Source organism: Myxocyprinus asiaticus, chromosome 22 (genome assembly GCF_019703515.2).
Source record: "Myxocyprinus asiaticus isolate MX2 ecotype Aquarium Trade chromosome 22, UBuf_Myxa_2, whole genome shotgun sequence".
NCBI classification, from domain to species: Eukaryota; Metazoa; Chordata; class Actinopteri; order Cypriniformes; family Catostomidae; genus Myxocyprinus; species Myxocyprinus asiaticus.
In genome coordinates, this window is record NC_059365.1 from 44579587 (window position 1) to 44598449 (window position 18863).

The following is an 18863-nucleotide window of genomic DNA, read 5'->3' on the forward strand; positions in this document are numbered from 1 at the left end:
AGTTTGCAGGTTTTCACCAGTAGTGTTGAACCTCCGGCAAACCTTTAGCAACAATGGTCAATTTGCCACAAGTTTGCCTCAAAGCTCATTAGCATTTGTGAAAATGATCAGTGGTGAATTTACGGCAAATTTGCCATGAACTCAATTTTCATAAGGGTAGGGGTTGAAGGGGTACCCAGTTTATGCATTGCACGCCACTGCTAGTGACATATATACAGTTCAGCAACCTGGCAACCTACAAAATCACTGTTAGTGTGAATGGGGCTATAAATCTATGGATGTTTGACTATTTTAATTTTGTGCCACACAAGTCTTATGGGCGAATCTTTGTGTCAGAGAAGTAGAGGGTGGCAAAGCTCATTGTGATCAAATCTGGGATTTTTTTTTTTTTTTTTTTGAGTCAGGAAAAATGATTTGTCTTTTCTATTTTCAAGAATGAGCTGGGAATAACAATATTGTACATGATGAGCAGCTTTTTCACATTTCACATGAGCATTACTAGTCAACAGATTTATTTTGTTGCACTCTATGTAATATCATTTTATTGTCTTGCCTGACTGCACTGTGTTTATATGATTTTTTTTTATTGTGTGTGTGTTTGTCTCAAACTGGTAATTACAAGGGTATTATGCTATAAATGTGGTTTATGAGGACATTTCTAGTGTTCCCATAATTTAAATTGCTTAAAAACATACTAAACAATGTTGTAAAAAATGTTAAAAAAAAAAAAAAAAGTTTTTGTGAGGGTTAGGGTTAGGGGATAGAATCTATAGTTTGTACAGTATAAAAATCATTATGTCTGTGGAGAGTCCTCATAAGGATAGCCGCACCAACATGTGTGCACGTGCGTGTGTGTGTGTGTTTTGGCACTCAATGCTTTGAGAAACAGAAGGAGTCTGCAGCTGCAATTAGTAAACTACGTTTTAGCTGCTAGCCTGCTACTCAGAGGATTGCGCTAATTTTACAATTTCCTTAACAGAAATAACATAAACAAAGTATCCAAAGAGGATCACCCGTTTCACTTATGTATGTGTGTGTGAGTGTAACTTCATCGGGAGACACACTTTGAGATTTCATCGCATCTGTACTGTTTGTACTGTGTGACTATAAAGAAAGTAAAGTGATTTCTGGATTACTACATCAAATTTTTCTTGGGATGATGGATTTAAATAATCAGATGTTTATTGAGAGTGGGTAACTGAACTCTATTGTACACTAAACCGTCATGAAATCTAGTTTACATGAGGAAAATATTGCGTGCCTGTTACTGTATGATAAATTGCATCAAGACGTATTTTTAAGTATTTCAATACAGTAATATATATTGAGTCATAAAAGCCTTTATTGTAAAAGGTTGTGTTGATAAATAGGTTTATAGTGCTTTCAACATGTTGTCTGCTGAGTTCAGCGTGTGCTGCGTGGTTAAAGAGCGCTTTCGCCGCATTGTCTCATCTCTCACTCCGGCTGCAGGTACACCGCATGTGCCCAGTTTAAACTTTGACCTGAAAACACAGGCTGCATCAGAAAACTGGAAACTGCCTTAGGAGGCTGTATGAGGATGGATAAGGGTAGGATGCAATAAGGTGCTTTTTAAACTATTCAGAGAGTTCCATTCAACCAACAACACAGTTGTTTAAACCATTAACTGATTAGGCAGCTGCCTGCGTTTTCCAATGCAGTCAAAGCTTGTGTAAAACAGCCCTAACAAAAGTGTAGCTCCGATCCCGGCGTCCTCCGTCGTTGCTACTGAATCGCGCTTGCAAATAAAGTCACAAGAAAAATGGTTGATAGATGACATCACTACGAGGGTACTTCTGTGAGTCTGAATGCAAAAGAAGAAAAGTCTCCAAGGTTGTTCCGTTCCTCGTTCGAGTTCTTATCTAGAAAGTTACTAAGGGAAAAGTACTGGGACTGTAGGTGGGAAAGGGCCTATTTTTTATTATTATTAGAGGGCTGAACAATTTGGACAAAAAAAAAAAAAAAAAAAAAAAAACATATATATATATATATATATATATATATAGTTGCCAATGCTTAGATATCAATTCTAAAAGACAAACAAACAAACATAAAATTACATTTAACAGCCGCTCTCATGTTGAAGGTGTTACAACTACAAACTAGTAAATAATTCCTTTTGACCAAAATTAAGTCATGTTTTGCCCATGCTTTACTGCCAAAAGAAAGAGTTACTCTGTAGGATGTTTGCAAGAGATCAATTTTTTTATTTATTATTATCATCATTAGTATTATTTTGCAATACACAATAGTAATTAACAGTCATATCAGTGGTCTAGAAAAAGTTTACATAAGGGTGTTCCCCCGTCATGGTGGTTGCCATGTTGAGATCACATGACCAGCCGAATAAACTCTCTTTATCTCAGATAAACAACCCTGTTGTTTGCAGAATAAATCATGTTTGACTGAACAAGACATTTTTAGGTGTCGGTATAAAGTCCAAGATATTTGATGTGTTTATAACTAACTACTAGGTTAATTTGACGTTAGATAATAGCAAATCTATGATATCTAATCATTCCCTCTCTAAAGAACATGCGATTTGTGCCTCTGTTGCTTAAATAAGTCATGGTGCACCAATTTGTACTCTATTCATGGAAAGTGGCAATTATCAAAAAGTGAAGCACGATGGAACAGCTTTACATGTGTAGAAAGAGTTAACTGCTTTTGCAGATGCAGATGATCAAACTACAGCAGACCAGAGTCATGACACACTTGGAGCTCTTACACTGGGCGGCTCCCACTTCTTCAAGCTGGAGTTCTGTGCAAATGGGTCGGGTCAGCTCGAGGACAACTCAACACTAACAATGATGCAATTCATCCGGCAGTTTTTAGAGAGCAGTGTTTGAACACTGTGCGCTGCTGTGTCATGACTTGGACACACACAGTCCAGAGGACACTGCCACTTTAAAACAAGTTTACTGCCCAGAACAATTCAATCTCAATGACATAATGATAGCGGCAAAAAAAAAAAAAAAAAAAAAAAAAAGAAAAAATTCCCACTGATTTACACTGAAGGAGGGCCCTGAGCCATATAGACACCAGAATAACATAGAGACCAGGGGGTGTACCCTTTTTACTTGGGCCAGTAAGCAACCACCTGGCAATCACCCAAAAACCCTAGAAACCACATGAAAACACAATGAAAGCCACTCAGAACACCTTAGCAACCACATAGCAATGCCCTGGCAACCACTCAGAACATTCTAGCATTGCAGGTTGAGTATTGCACGTGCAAACACCATTCAAATTTTCTTTCGAAAATGTAAACATCTATCTAAACATTTAATAAGGGAATTCACATGTTACCTTCTGAAATTTATGGATTAAATATACATGGATTAAAAAGCAACAGCAGTTCTTTGAGCTGTAGACGTCAGTGTAGATGTGGTTTCAGATGATATTTGTGTCTGAGGGGATTTCCTGGTGGTCTTCAGGATATCTGTGAAGCGCCACATTGTATTGAAAGTCTGGGACATAAACAGGATGTGCTGTCTAAAAAAAAGGAAAGAAAACTGCACAAGGGTGAAAACTGAATTGTGGATGAGACTAGAATGCAAAAAGAAAACTTCAATTTGGCCTGACATAACAGTGCTCAAATAAATCATGTAAAAACGTTCCAATGCTGTGAAAATATTTATATATATATATCCATATGAAAAGAGGAAGCTGGCTAGTTTAGCAGCTGCTAAACTGTCATTACACCTTCTGAGGGATAGGATGAAACTTTGTGCTGCCAATTTAAAACCAAGAGATGGTTAACATATCTTCTAATGATTTTTGCTCATGGCACATTTTGTATATTGTTAATTATTTCATTTTATACCACGGGTCTGTTGATTGCTTGATTCTGATTGGTTGACAGATGTTCTAAGGTGTGCAATTATTTTTCAGAAAACGCACGGCTATGAAGTAGTTCCAGGTCTTGACTGCATAACGGTTTCAATTCGCCAAATTATTTCAGTTATTTCAAAGAGCCCTACAGGCTAACACAACAAAATAACCAATTAAAACAAAGACATTGGCTAAGTAAATCAGATAAGAATGACAAACAATTCCAATAATATCCGAAATGTATTTTAATATTTGTGGAAAGCACCTTGCTCTCTCTCTCTCTCGGTCTCACCCACACTGTTACCCTGTCTACACTAGACGCAAGCGTTGCATCGCACCGCGCCGACAGTAAATGGCCATTTTGCGCTGCACGTGCTGGCGCTACTCCTGCCAACAAGACAAATAAATGGTTAAGAACGATCACTTCAACATGTCCAGTCAATAAAGACAGCCTCAAGCCGAAACTGCCAGGGTTTTTGAATGAATGGAACTCTTAAGGAAACAGAACCGTTCTCAGAACCGTTTGAAAAGCAACTTATGTTTATACTACCTCCGTATACAGAAGGCAGCATTTTAACGCTTATGGATGCAGTCACTGACACACAGACATCGCACACACAGACACTCGAGCAAGACACAGAACCTTGATGCCAAGGCATTAATATATACTCAGTGAATACAACAGTTTCATTTAAGGCTCATTAAAATGTTTTAAAATATTTATAATCTAACTGCTATGCACTTTAGAATGCCGATCCGGGATTGCTCTGTGACTCCAAGTGCTAATCGATTAATCTTCGATTATACCACGGGTCTGTTGAATGCTTGATTCTGATTGGTTGACAGATGTTCTAAGGCGTGCAATTATTTTTCAAGTAAATGCACGGCTATGAAGTAGTTCCAGGTCTTGACCGCATATCGGTTCCATATCACTTCGCCAAATTATTTCAGTTATTTAAAAAAAACAGCAAAATATCCAATTAAAACAAAGACACTGGTTAGGTATATCGGATAAGAAAGACAAACAATGTCTATAATATCCTAAATTGATTTCAATTTCAATTGAAAAGCGTCCCTGGGCTCCCTCTCTTTCTCTCTCTCTCTCTTTCACTCTCCTCTCACACACACACACACACACACACACATTGAGACTCGAGTTGCATCCAACAAATAGAGCCGCACCCTGCGATTTGATCAATACAACAGCTTCTATTATCCAAAATAACTTTTAATATGTGAAACTTTTGCTCTCACACAAACTCTCTCTGGAGCAAAGTCAGCACACCCCCACGACTCACTGGCATTGTAAACAGTTGGCTATACTCGCTGCTGCTGAGACTTAAACGTACACTTTGGCTATCTGAAGTGAAGTTATTCCTGACGAGAGCCACTTTAAACAGGTAATTCCACAAGCAATCTCTCTGTTTCTCTCTTTTTCTCGCATGCACACACACACACACACACACACACACACAACCTTGTTACTCCACTGTCGAAAAGCAGCGCATCCTCCGTTGCTAGGTCTAAAGTGACGTTTTCAAACTAGCAACGAAGGCTTGAGCTGTATCAAAGCTAGATACACTTGATCAATACAACAGTTTCTATATTATCTGAAAAATCTGTGGGAAACACCCTCGCGTCCCCCTCCCCCTCTCTTAAGCTCTCACACACACACACACGTGGACACACATATTACGCACACACTTACTCGTGAGTGAAAAACAGAACCATCACGTCAGCACACACCTGCATCTCAGTAGGGTTGAAAACAGTTACTAAGGTTTACATCGGAGAAGCTATATACAAAAATGGAGACACTCACTGCTGCTGAGAAGTGCTTAAACTTACATCTTGGTGATTTTGAAGCGATGTTACTTCTGACGAAAGCTGCAACAAAAAAGGCAATCCCAGAAGCGATCTCTCTCAGTTTATGAGTTTCTCTCTTTTGATCCCTCAAAAACAAACTCACACACACACGCACAAACGCACTAACTTATTACTCCAGTAAGTGCTCCAGTAAAGCAGCACAAGCCTCACAATCCTCCGTTGCTATTTCTTCTAAAGTGACGTTTTCGAACTAGCAACAAAGGCTCAGACTGTATCAAAGCAAGACGCTGAATCCGTGGCAGAAGAAAGTAGTTCCACTCACAGGAGCATTTTAGGGACGAAAACCAGAAAATGTCTTGAGATAAAAACCCTGAACGATGTATTAAGGTGTGGTAACCGTGTTATAAGTGGAATAATTGACTCCGGCCCATTGAATTATTGAAAAATAATGCTCCGCTGCGTGTCGTGACAGCATTACCATAATTCAACAGTCTGTCGTCAATTATTCCTTACTTATTTCTTCGATTATTCGGACAAGAAAATACATTTTCTTTCCTGTGTTTTATTAAAATATTATAAAAAAAATAAAAAATAAAAAAACTGAAATGATAAAGGGCATAAGGATTTGGTTCTATTTACATTACTGAATTCATGATTCTATACTCTCACAAAACTTTGAACAAAGCCTGAATCATGAAAAGTTAAGTTTGAATTTATTATTATTATTACAGTACATGTGCAAAACAGTTCCTTTCATTACTTGTAAAACTTTGTAGAACAAAAAGTACTGTTCATTAAAGAGTAAAATGATCCATCGGGGATGGAGTGGGACAACAGCTTGTCTCTGTTGTTTTTCAAATGTGTTATCATGCAACACATTTTCACTGGGCTGTAAAGTGACGTCACTGACGGAGCTTCTCCATGCTCGTGGCATATATCGAACTAATCAATAATTAAATTAAATGATTTCCATTATCGATAATATTCGGTTTTAGTGATTAGTTGTTGCAGCCCTACTTCACACTGTCAAAAGTCTGAGCTTAGCGTCTATATAACCTTATGAAGCATGTCTGACCAGGGTGACAGCCTAATTATATGTGGGTTTCATGCAGCCTAATTATACAAACATTTATGTTTAAAAAAATTAGAAAAGGTCCTCCCAACTATGTATATTTTTACAGAGAAATGGTATCTGTAAAGAATTTCAGTCAGGATTTAGGCCCCATCATAGTAAAGAGTCTGCTCTTATCAGAGTTACAAATAACTTGCTTTTATCATGTTACCATGGCTGCATCTCTCTTCTAGAGCTTTTAGATCTTAGTGCTGCCTTCGAGACCATAAATCATGACATTCTCTTGGATAGGCTTGAGAATTATGTTGGCATTTGTGGACAGGCATTAGCATGGTTTAGGTCCTATTTATCCAACTGCTCCCACTTTTGTTTGTGTAAGGAATCTGTCAGTAAGGAATTGACAGATCAAGCACAAGTTAAGTAAGAAGTGCTGCATGGCTCAGTGTAAGGCCCTTTGCTTTTCTCCTTGCATATGCTTCCCTTGGGAGATATTATCAGGAACCATGGAATTAGTTTTCACTGCTATGCCGATGATACTCAGCTTTATTTTGCCATGGGGAGCAGAAAAGAACTGTCAAAAGACCTGCGTAACAAGGTAATGGAACTTTATAAAGATGGAAAAGTATATAAAAAGATATCCAAAGCCTTGACAATGCCAGTCAGTACTGTTTAATCACTTATTAAGAAGTGGAAAATTCGGGGATCTCTTGATACCAAGCCAAGGTCAGGTGGACCAAGAAAGATTTCAGCCCAACTGCCAGAAGAATTGATCGGGATACAAAGAAAAACCCACAAGTAACCTCAGGAGAAATACAGGCTGCTCTGGGAAAAGATGGTGTGGTTGTTTCAAGGAGCACAATATTTGTTGACCCCTCTCCAAACATTGCGCTTATGGTTGTGACCATAAAGCTCTATTTTGGTTTCGTTACTCCAAATTACAGTGTGCCAGAAGCTGTGAGGCGTGTCAAGGTGTTGTCGGGCATATTGTAACCGGGCTTTTTTGTGGCATTGGCTTCTTTCTGGCAACTCGACCATGCAGCTCATTTTTGTTTAAGCATCGTCATATTGTGCTCCTTGAAACAACCACACCATCTTTTTCCAGAGCAACCTGTATTTCTCCTGAGGTTACCTGTGGGTTTTTCTTTGTATCCTGAACAATTCTTCTGGCAGTTGTGGCTGAAATCTTTCTTGGTCTACCTGACCTTGGCTTGGTATCAAGAGATCCCCGAATTTTCCACTTCTTAATAAGTGACTGAACAGTACTGACTGGCATTTTCAAGGTTTGGATATCTTTTTATATCCTTTTCCATCTTTATAATGTTCCATTACCTTGTTACACAGGTCTTTTGACAGTTCTTTTCTGCTCCCCATGGCTCAGTATCTAGCCTGCTCAGTGCGTCCATGTGAGCGCTAACAAACTCATTGGCTATTTATACACAGACACTAATTGCAATTTTAAAAGCCACAGGTGTGGGAAATTAAACTTTAATTGCCATTTAAACCTGTGTGTGTCACCTTGAGTGTCTGTAACAAGGCCAAACATTCAAGGGTATGTAAACTTTTGATCAGGGCCATTTGGGTGATTTCTGTTACCATTATGATTTAAAAAGGAGCCAAACAACTATGTGATAATAAATGGCTTCATATGATCACTATCCTTAAATAAAACATTTTTTTTTGCATGATCAGTCCTATTTTCAAAATCAATGCCAAGTGAACAGGGGACTCTCCTCAACCACCACCGGTGTGCAGCATCCACCTGGATGATGAAACAGCAACCATAGTGCGCCAGTACGCTCACCACACACCAGCTATTGGTGAAGAGGAAAGAGTGGAGTGATATAGCCAATTCATGGATGGGGATTATTATAAGGCCATGATTGAGAAGGGCCACTGGGGGGAATTTGGCCATGACACCGGGGTTACACCCCTACTCTTTACAAGAAGTGCCCTGAGATTTTTAATGACCACAGAGAGTCAGGACCTACTGTTACTGGATGTGCTGTTATTTCATCTTCAACAGTTTAGAACTTGGGTGCTATGTTTCATAGCAATCTGTACTTTGAAATTCACATTTCAAATGTTTGTAGAACAGCATTCTTCCACCTCAGAAATATTGCTAAGTTACTCATTCTCTCTGTTTCTAATGCCGAAAAACTATCTCTTGCGTTCATGATGCAGCAGCTAGAGTGCATACTAGAACCAAGAAATATGATCATATCAGCCCAAATTTATTGTCACTACATTGGCTGCCTGTTGGGATTCATATCAATTAAAAATGTTTGCTGATTACTTATAAAGCTTTGAATGGTCTAGCCCAGGGGTCAGCAACCTTTTTGACATGGATTTTTGACATTGACATGCAAGCCATTCGCACATCACAAGCCGATCAACTATTTAGCCCTTTTCAGTAAATCACACCTGCAAAATCATAAAACTTCATTTCCAGGTTTAATTTATATTTTGAATATACTTGAAAAGATTTTTGAATCCCACAATGTGGGTTTATGTTTCCTCTTTTAATCGTTTAATGTAATTTTGAGTGTGACCGTGGTTTACGGAGGGTGTACCTGTATGCTGGGTTGGAAATCTCAAGGATTAATAGTGGTGTTTTCCTTATTACATGACGTGTTGTTCTGAAAGCAAAAAGAAACAAATGAAACACGGAATGTAGGCTGTCATCTGCGCAGCCTGACCGATGCAAAGCGGGTGCGTTTACTCACGTGATTAACCGAAAGTGAAGTGCTGCCGGCTCGTGATGCATGAATGGTTTGCACGCGCTGCACAAGTCTGTTGGGTATACTGCAGTCTCGTCGCATTTTAACTTTTTGTTTAGCCTCCCATTCAGCTGATGAAAACATGCTGCGTTATCATGAGGAAGGATTACATCATGATGTAGATTGGAATGCAGGTGTGGAATTTCATATACTTAAAATAGTCTACTCCTCTCTCGCCGCTGCTGGCGTGCAAATGTTTACCCCTCTAGGTCATAGGTTGCCGACCCCTAAGTACTTAATCGACCTTCAATCATACTATAGCCTAATCCATCATGTTCACTGCAGTCACAAAATTCCTTTCTGTTGATAGTACCTAGATTTTCAAAATCCACAAAAAGAGGTAGATCCTTTTCCTATTTGGCACATGAACTATGGAATAGCCTTCCTAACATTGTTCAGGACTCACTCAGTTTAATTATAGACTACAGACTCATCTCATAGTTATGCTGCATTAGTCAGATATGCCGGAATTGGAAACACTTCTCATATTTTATATCTCTGCTTCAAATACAGTAAATGGCATCTACACTAAAATTATTCCACTGCCTGCACATCGGTTTTAGGATGGACTGCACTGAAAATGAACCGCTGTAAGCTTCCAGTTAGACTGTAAGGCACACCTCACTGACCACTGCCTGCATCATCTTGATCTTAGGATGGACTACACAGTGAATAAACTGCTATCTACTATCAATCCAATCGAACAGCAAGTAAAACAACTCTGACTACTGCTTTTATCACTTCTCTTAAAATAGAATGAACAGACAATAAATTACCAACTAAAGCCTTAATCAGCCAAATAACAAAGGACACTGCATCTACGTGCACTTCCAGAGTCAATTCAGAATGGATTAGAAAACACTTAATCATTAATCTTACAGTTCAATTAATATCCTTTAGATTTTAACATTGCCTACCAAAAATCTACCCAGTTTACTCAATTAATGCATGGCTTGTATTAGACTACATATAGCTAACTGATACTGGCATTCTATCTATGCTGTATAGCCAGAAGGGAACTGGCTCCCCCAGCTGAGCCTGGTTTTTCCCCAAGATTTGTTTCTCTCCAATAACTAACGTCTTATGGAGTTTTGGGTTCCTTGCCACAGTTTCCTTTAGATTGCTCTCTGGGGGCCCAAACGACAAATAATTTTTAAAGCATAATTTTCAATGACATTTTTTAATAAAACTGCTTACTGAGGACTTTAAAGGATTTTAGTTCAACCAAAAATGATAATTCTCTCATGATTTACTCACCTTTAACCATCCCAGATGTGTATGTCTTTCCTTCTTCAGCAGAACAGAAATGGAGATTTTTATAAGCACATTTTTGCTCTGTTTAAACATACAATGCAAGTGAATGGGTGCCATGATGTTGCTGGCTGTTTGATGGCCCAAAGGCATATTTAGGCAGTAGTCGATCAATTAATGTCTTCTGAAGCAAATCAATGTTTGTGTAAAAAATGCATTGATAATTAAAACTTTATTAACTTTTAAAAAACGCTTCCTGCTACCAGTCGACCCATCACGGAGCTGTCACGTGAAGTAAGAACAATGGTGTGTTCATGCAAAAAGTCGGAAGCGCATGCTTTGTATACAACAGAGGAACGAACGTCACGTGAGAGTTAGGTTATTTCAAACATCAATACAGCGGTGGGCGGATGCAACGATTTCAAGTTAAAAACACAGAAATTACACACTAAACTCTCACGTGAGTAGATGTGATGTATTCACTGTGCTCATAATTGCTTCATTCATCATTTCCAGCTTGTCATTCACCACCACATTACTACAAGAATCTTTGAAAACGTGGTGAAAGTCATAGCTCATTACAAAAGTGATTGAAAGTGTTGCTTCATGAGAGAAAACACAATCATGGTGAAACAAGGGTGTGTTTGAGTGTATAATTACACCACTGAATGCAGAACTAGACTCTAAACTGTACAAATGACTACTAAGAATCAGTATCAAGGTATTATCAAGTTATCTTTCATATAATGTATTGCAGTAAATCACAAATCACATTATTATATACTGTAAAGTGAGAAAAATTGTAAGAACCTATTTACACTTAGTCACTTCCTGCGTCTTGATCGATTGCCTTGCTATTAGATTGGATATGTGCATTTCATTTACACTTGGCCACGTAAATGTGTGTCTACAAATGGATCTAAATCCAATCTACTAGTCTATTCCTGTTTTATAAGCAAATATAATGGCGATTACTTATAATGATGCTACTGAACTAAACTTATAACAATCGCAGGACTTAGTGTCAAATACTGAAAGCCTCACTTCGGGCTGTAATGTGTGTACATTTACAGTTCTCCTTAAAAAGTCTTTCAGGGGTTGAATTCTGGGACGTCAGGGAAAAAGTGAACTCTTAAAAAAAACACACTGTGATGCTTTTACTTCAGCGTTTTAGAAGAATTCAGTGCAGGGCAAATAAAATAAATCGTCACACTCATTTTAATTTCTCAAGATGATCCACAATGGGAATACTGTTGTACTCATAGTGACTTCTGCTACAGATCCACCCTGACCTGAATCAAACACACATGTCTTAACCCTCAGAGAATGTGTCAACACATCCCATAGCGGAGGATGTTTCAGTGTACATTACGCTTCTTTAAAGACACTAGATATTTATGTGAAACACCGTATGATCTTCATAAGGAAGTGAACTCCACCCAAAGGGTGTGAAAGACCAAAACCGCACATGCAGGTTTCATTAGCACGATATTTTTTCCCACAATAATTACATTATGAGATATTACAAACAAAAGATGGACTATTTCACAGTCTGTTGAGCTACATGCACAGAACTGTCACATAAGCAAATAAAATATTTAAGTAAAATCCTGAATTTCTGCAAAGTAGAAAAGATATCCAATAATCTAAGCAATGAAAAGATACACCAGTACAAACCTTATAAACCTGCCCATAAGTCCCATTGCCCACCACCTCGATGAGCTCAAATATTCCTGCAGGATCCTGAAATAAACAAGAATATGGACATATAGATACACTGCAAAACATGATCAATTTCTGTATAGATTATTTTCTGTATTGAGTCATATGTCCTTTAAATGATGGCAATATTGAGAAAACTGTACAGATTTGAATTAGAAGATTATAATAACCAAAAATGCTGTCAAGGTAGGCAGCTCACTAGATTTGAGAAAATGAGGCCCAAAAATGTTGTCTAGGTAGGCAGTTTACTGGGTTTTAAGACTATTATACCAACAATGCTGTCTAGGTAGGCTGCTCACTAGGTTTGAGACATGACCAAACATGTCTAGGGAGACAGCTAGACATGAGAATAAGATGCCCAAAAACTGTTTTCTAGGCAGGCATCTCAAAGTGTCAATGATGCTTAAAAAAAACTGTCTATGCAACACACTAGGATATGAGATTATAATAATAACTTAAACTGCAGTCTACAGTAGATAGACAGCACACTAGGTTTAATGGCAAAAATGGGACACAGCCCATGTTTTTACTCTAATAAGACTTATAAACAGCTGTGACAGTGTAGTTTCTGATCATAACGACAAAGTACAGGACAGTCAAGGAAACACTAAGGAAATGTAAATATGTATATGTTTTAAACTGAAACTATGGTTTAATTTCTCAAATAAGTAAATGACTAATGGCAGCCGAGTTTAACGACTAGTCTCATTTTAAAATAATACTTACTGTAAAGTTTATTTCTATTATCACTATTGAAACATTATTTGTGAAGGAAAAAAACTTTGTTCGAAGCCTCGAACAATCGCTGCTGTTGAATAAACAGTAAACATACTGAAATAAGAAGAAAATGCAAGTACTTGCCCGTAAAGAGGCGAGGTCAATATTGCTCAGACTTGTTGTAGTAAAGTCTCTCGCCATTTTAATGAGCTCGTTCAGTAATGTTACAGAGTTTATTAACTGATCATGGTTTGAGGAACAGTATGTCTGCCCATCTTTCGCTCTTCAACAACGGATTTACCAATCCTACTACAGCGAAGGAGTGGCTCATGAATATTAACTACATAACGGGACGCTCGCCCAGTAGTCGTAACTGATTTACTGATGTAGGCTACTGGGCGGCGCACAGCTTGCGAATTAACCAATCCTACTTTAGTAATAGCTCAGCTTCTAAATATTAATTAGGCTACGCAACTTGACGCTCTAGAGAGTTTACCAATCAACGTCAACGTTATCTAATTAATATACATGGCCCAAGCCTTCACCTTAGTAGAATTCGTAAATTTTCAAGACAAACATAGGAAACCCGGAACACGAACAGACAGTGAAAAACTGCCCATTCCTCTGCTTAAAACAAAACAAAACTTCCCATATTTATAGATTTGTCCTTAAACTATGTCCTGATTTTTAATTCATTAAATATTTTAACTTTAAACCACAATGTGAATACACTGACACATTCTGAATGTTTGTTTCTCACAATATTGCAACTTTAAATACTATAAATATAAGAATTGAATAAATAAATAAATAAAATACAATTAAATGGTATTACTATTTGAATCAGTCTTTTAACCCTAAAAAGGGCAAGTATATAAAGGTACCTCTGAAAATGAATTTATTGCTATTTTTCAACACATAATACATTTCCATGTTTTTATTTTCTAAAATACTGTTTTATTTTATAGCTTGAAGAAATCATGAAAATAACAATAAAAAGATAGGAGCATTTACCTCAAACTGTCAGCTGCCTTCTCAAAAAATGCTGCCTTTTCACCTTTAGATAATGTGTGTGAGTTGATGCCACACTTTATACAAAGTCACATGTCCTCATTATTTGCAGGGACCCACTTTTCAACATTTTTACAAACATTTAGGTATAAATAAGTTACGGACTCAATATTATTTTTTTTTTTTCATGTTTTATTGTAAATTCCTAAATTTAAAAGACACTCACTTATTCATATATTTATTAATTATGTTGGTCTGATAACAAACAAGGATTAATTTGCAACATATATTACAAATACTTTATTTGCTCATTCAAAAACAAAAAAGCCTGTGAATCAGACTAGCTGCTCAGTTGGTAAATATTTGATAAATGACAGATTATACTCTTCAGTATTTTTATTTAAGTGCCATACATCATCATATCTGAAGAGTCACATGGTTACTAGTCATGAGGATACAAAATTAAATCACTGATAGACTTTGGTGATCTTTAATGTCTTTAAATGAGAGGGGGGGGGGGGGGGGGGGCAAAATGGCATATATATCCAATGAAAATATAATAAATATGATAAATACAATTCATGAGAATGATAAAAAAAGTAAAATACTGATAATTAGCAGTACTGAATCTAATACCAAACACACCATATAAACAACTTATGTCGTGAAAAAGTAAGCTCTGGGAAAACATAATTAAACAAAACATAATTTTGAGGCAGAAAAGAGCAGAACTGTCAGAAAATAAGACAAATGATAAACTCTATCAAATATTTAAATACTTTCTCCTAATTGGCTACAAACAATCTCAGTGTGCTTATTAAAATTAGAATATTTATTTGCATAAATAGAACATAATATTGTTTAAAGCTCAGTGCAGATGTGTCTTTACATTATTGTGCTGCAACAACCAAAGTCATAATCTGATCTCCTTTAATGTATGGTCACTCAAAGTTGTGGCTGTTTCAAAAGAATCATTATGAAACTGTACACAGCATGAATACCTTGAACATGAAATACAAGGACTTTTATTACTTTATATCTTCAAAAGAAGAAATTCAATAGGAAACCAATGTCAGTAGCTCTTCAGCTGACTCAACAAAGTATGAAAACATTTAACAGGTAGTTAAAGACAGGAAGAGACAAAGATAAACCTTTATGTTCTTAAAATAATTGTGTTTTCTTTTAACTAGATGATATCATGCAGATTAAAAGGAAGAAAAACGTAAAATCAGAAAAGCCATGTTTTTGGCCTGGTGGGCGACAAGGTTGTGCGCTGTTCAGAACTGAATTGAGAATGCCTTCAAAATTCCAATTGAATTCCTGAATTTGAATTGAGAAACAGTAACAAACAGGATGAAGAATTTACATTCGAATTTGAATTTAAAGGATTAGTTCACCCAACTCACCCCTGTGTTGTTACAACTCCATATAACTTTCTTTCTTTTTCTTAACACAAAGGAAGGAATTGTGAAAAAATTTTGTGCTCAGTGATGTCACACAGTTGCAGTTTATGGTGACCACTTCTTCAAGCTTCAAAAGGACACAAAAGTATAATTCAGAAGTTTAGCAAATTTTTCCAAGAGACTCATGTTTTGTTCTGAAGGAATACGATAAGGTTTGGTGGGAAACAAACCAAAATCTGATGTATTATTAAGTGAAATTCTTGACCGACTGTTGGTATCCCATATGCATTCAGAAGTCTGCAAGAGAGCTACAGGAGACCACAGTTCTTAGAAGTTTCGCTTAGACGCTTACCGAAAGTGAAGTGAAAGAACCAGAGAGAAAAGCGGAGGGAGCGGGAATGTCTGTCACCTCTTCTCTTTTCTGAACCGGTGTGTGTGTGACATCCGCCTGAAGAGAGCTCCGTGAAAACAGTCGGTAGGTGTAACATTCTCAGCCAAAATCAAGTAGTTTTAACCGGCAAGTGAGATGCTGGCTTCAATGTAATGTTAGGAGAATGATTTTGGACCGGTGCCAGTTCATAGCGGACGGGGTTACACGGCGAGATGCCAAATATATAAAGTAAACCAAGCGATAGACAGAATGTCCTGTCACTCATCGCAGCTGCTTAAGACAAAAACTCTGAGTAAAATAGGAAAGATAAATTTTATTATGTGTTGTTTGGCATCTGGTTAAGACACGTGTTACTGTAGCTACCTTCAGCCTCATCTCTCTATTTGATTGAGGACTCCGGTTCAAGCAAATAAGGCTGGGTAAGAAATGCATCTATTTTTCCACTACAAAGTCTTCAGACATGTTTGTTAGTTCTGTTCTCTGGTTCGTGTGCAGCTATGTTGTGTTTTCTGTTGTTAATATCGTTGGTGGTCCGGTTGAAGCAAAACAAAACTGAGTTTTCACTTGAACGGCCCAATTCATGAGAGGCGGCAGCACATTGCTCTCATGCAAGGAGCTCTAAAGCTCGCGTGCAGTCTGTCTCATGAACGCGCACAGGAGATCAATGGTTGGTCAAGAGTTTCACTTAATAATACATTCGATTTTGGTTTGTTTCTCACCAAACCTTATCTTATTCCTTCACAAGACATGAGTCACATACAATAATTTATTAGACCTCTGAATTATACTGTTGTGTCCTTTTGAAATTTGAAGAGGTAGTCACCATAGTCACCACTGCCTTTGTATGACATCACTGAGCACAACAGTTTTTCACAATTTCTCCCTTTGTGTTAAGAAAAATAAAGTAAGTCACATGGAGTTATAAAAACACAGAGGTGAGTAAACAATGACTGAATTTTCATTTTTGGGCGAACTATCCCTTTAAGGAAGTGAAATCCAAATGGACTTTGTAGTCCATAAAAAAAGTGTTGTTTGTTTGTTATTTTGTACTATGAATTACCCATTAATAAGTTATAACACACACAACATATGGGGTATTCCCAGAAATATCAGATGATATTAATAATCAATAGAAATTTTAATTTATATATATTTTACTATAAAAATCTATTAATTTTCAGTTATTTGAACAGAAATGTCTAATCATTCGAGAGAAAAAAATATTTTACGTTATCACATAATGAGATATATAATATATATTTTTTTCTTCATAAAACTTGGATGACCTAATCTGCTCTAATTCAAACTGCAATTGAACTTCCTGTTGGGTGTTGCCAGTTAAATTCAAATTCCAACTCATAAGGGGTCAATTCTTAAAATCTAAATTTGTGCCCAAACCTGCCAGGCAATTGCTGTGAGGTGTTCTACCAGATATCACTGGAAAGATCTTGTCCAGACAGTGGTACAAATGTGCTGTTTAAGTGAATGTCCTTCTTGGGTTTCCCAATGTTGTTTTGCATCACCCGTCCATTCATCAGTGTCATGGGTAAATTGTAGTACATGTGGCGGCTGTTAAGCGTGGCTATTGCGGAGGTGGGCAGCTCATATTCGTAGCTGCGGCAGAAATGTCGCATTTGCAGGTGGGCCGGCTCATTATAGTCTGGTATTTCAACATGAGCCGGAGCTAAAGATGCTGAGGTCGCAGTCATGGCAACCGTCGATACGGCCTGCAGGTCACTGAAGAGCCCTTGCTCACCAGAGTCCAACACTTGTCGCCGGGACACAGACTCTTTCTTCTTAGCGGGCATTTTGTAGAGCACCTGCTTCCAGAACTTGGATTTGAGTTGGTTGCTTTTGGGGCCACGCCATTTAATGACGGACAGTGCTCGGATGGTGTGCTTGAGGTCTTCTACTTCCTGGTAGTTAATAACGTTGCGTAGGTCAGAGCATTCGATCATGATCACTTTAATTTCGCCTGTCATTAGCATGCTGTGCAGCCGTGGCTCAAACTGGAAGATGCTCCAACCACGGCGGGCCACAAACTCAGGCGTTAACACGATAATAAGACGCCTGCTCTGCTCCACGCTCCGGGCCAGATCCTCAATGTATGCTAGATAAGAGACAGAGATAAGATAAATGATTTTGGCTTGCGTGACAAGTTGATTCAAAGAATCATAAACTAAAAAAATACAGTGGCCACAAAGTATTTAGTCACATTTGAAATGGTATTGCATTATACTGTTTGAAATAACAAAATTTCAAAGGAAGTGTCATCTGCAAACAATTGCTGCTGGAGCATTTCTCAGAACTAACAACTTTTTAAAATGACATTTAATCAACTGGAACCAAGGATAATTTAGAGGATGTACTGTATAATGTCATTCCCCTCAAGTTCACACAGGTGTACTAGCAATTTTTCTGTTTATGTCATGTTGGAATCATAGTGGCGTGGATGCATCTTCATTCAAACACAGAAGTTTTCAGTTACTAATACCATTGTAGAAACTGACCAATCACAGTCAGCATTAGTTAACTAAATACATGAGTGAAAGTGTCCAATAACAGGCCGCTTTCCGAGACGTATTCGAATGGACATGTGATCCTAACATGGCAGCCCCCATGTGGGGACCCTCTCCATGTAGAATAAAACAGCTTTAGTAAGGTTTCTGATATGACTGGAGTCTTCATATGAGTGCATATGCTTTAAAATTACTGTTCATTTATTTAGGAGTGCACTGTTAAGCAACAGCTGCTGACGGCTATGGCTGATCAACCGCCATAGACAAGATGGACAAAAAAATCACTAAAAGTCATTCCAAATTGCACAATTCTGCACTATT

The 18863-nt window shown here is 37.7% G+C and overlaps 2 protein-coding genes across 7 annotated transcripts in view; both read right to left on the bottom strand.

The window, feature by feature from the left end:
* Window positions 1–13509, bottom strand: part of LOC127413304 (mitogen-activated protein kinase kinase kinase kinase 4-like) — an 84649-nt gene extending 71140 nt beyond the window's left edge. For 2 of the 6 annotated variants that reach the window (XM_051650320.1, XM_051650318.1), the window contains exons 1-2: window positions 13363–13509; window positions 12457–12522 (exon numbers count right to left, since the gene is read on the bottom strand). In XM_051650320.1, coding sequence (XP_051506280.1) covers window positions 12457–12522; window positions 13363–13419 — 123 coding nt within the window. In that variant the 5' untranslated portion in view covers window positions 13420–13509. Of the gene's footprint in view, window positions 1–10785; window positions 11057–12456; window positions 12523–13362 lie in introns of those variants that run through there. The other 4 variants (XM_051650315.1, XM_051650313.1, XM_051650314.1 and 1 more) reach the window with 3 other exon arrangements.
* Window positions 13510–17447: 3938 nt separating this feature from the next.
* Window positions 17448–18863, bottom strand: part of LOC127413309 (X-linked interleukin-1 receptor accessory protein-like 2) — a 665896-nt gene continuing 664480 nt past the window's right edge. Inside the window, exon 11 of the mRNA XM_051650333.1 lies at window positions 17448–18133. Within this exon, the coding sequence (XP_051506293.1) occupies window positions 17448–18133 (686 nt within the window). The remainder of the gene's footprint in view (window positions 18134–18863) is intronic.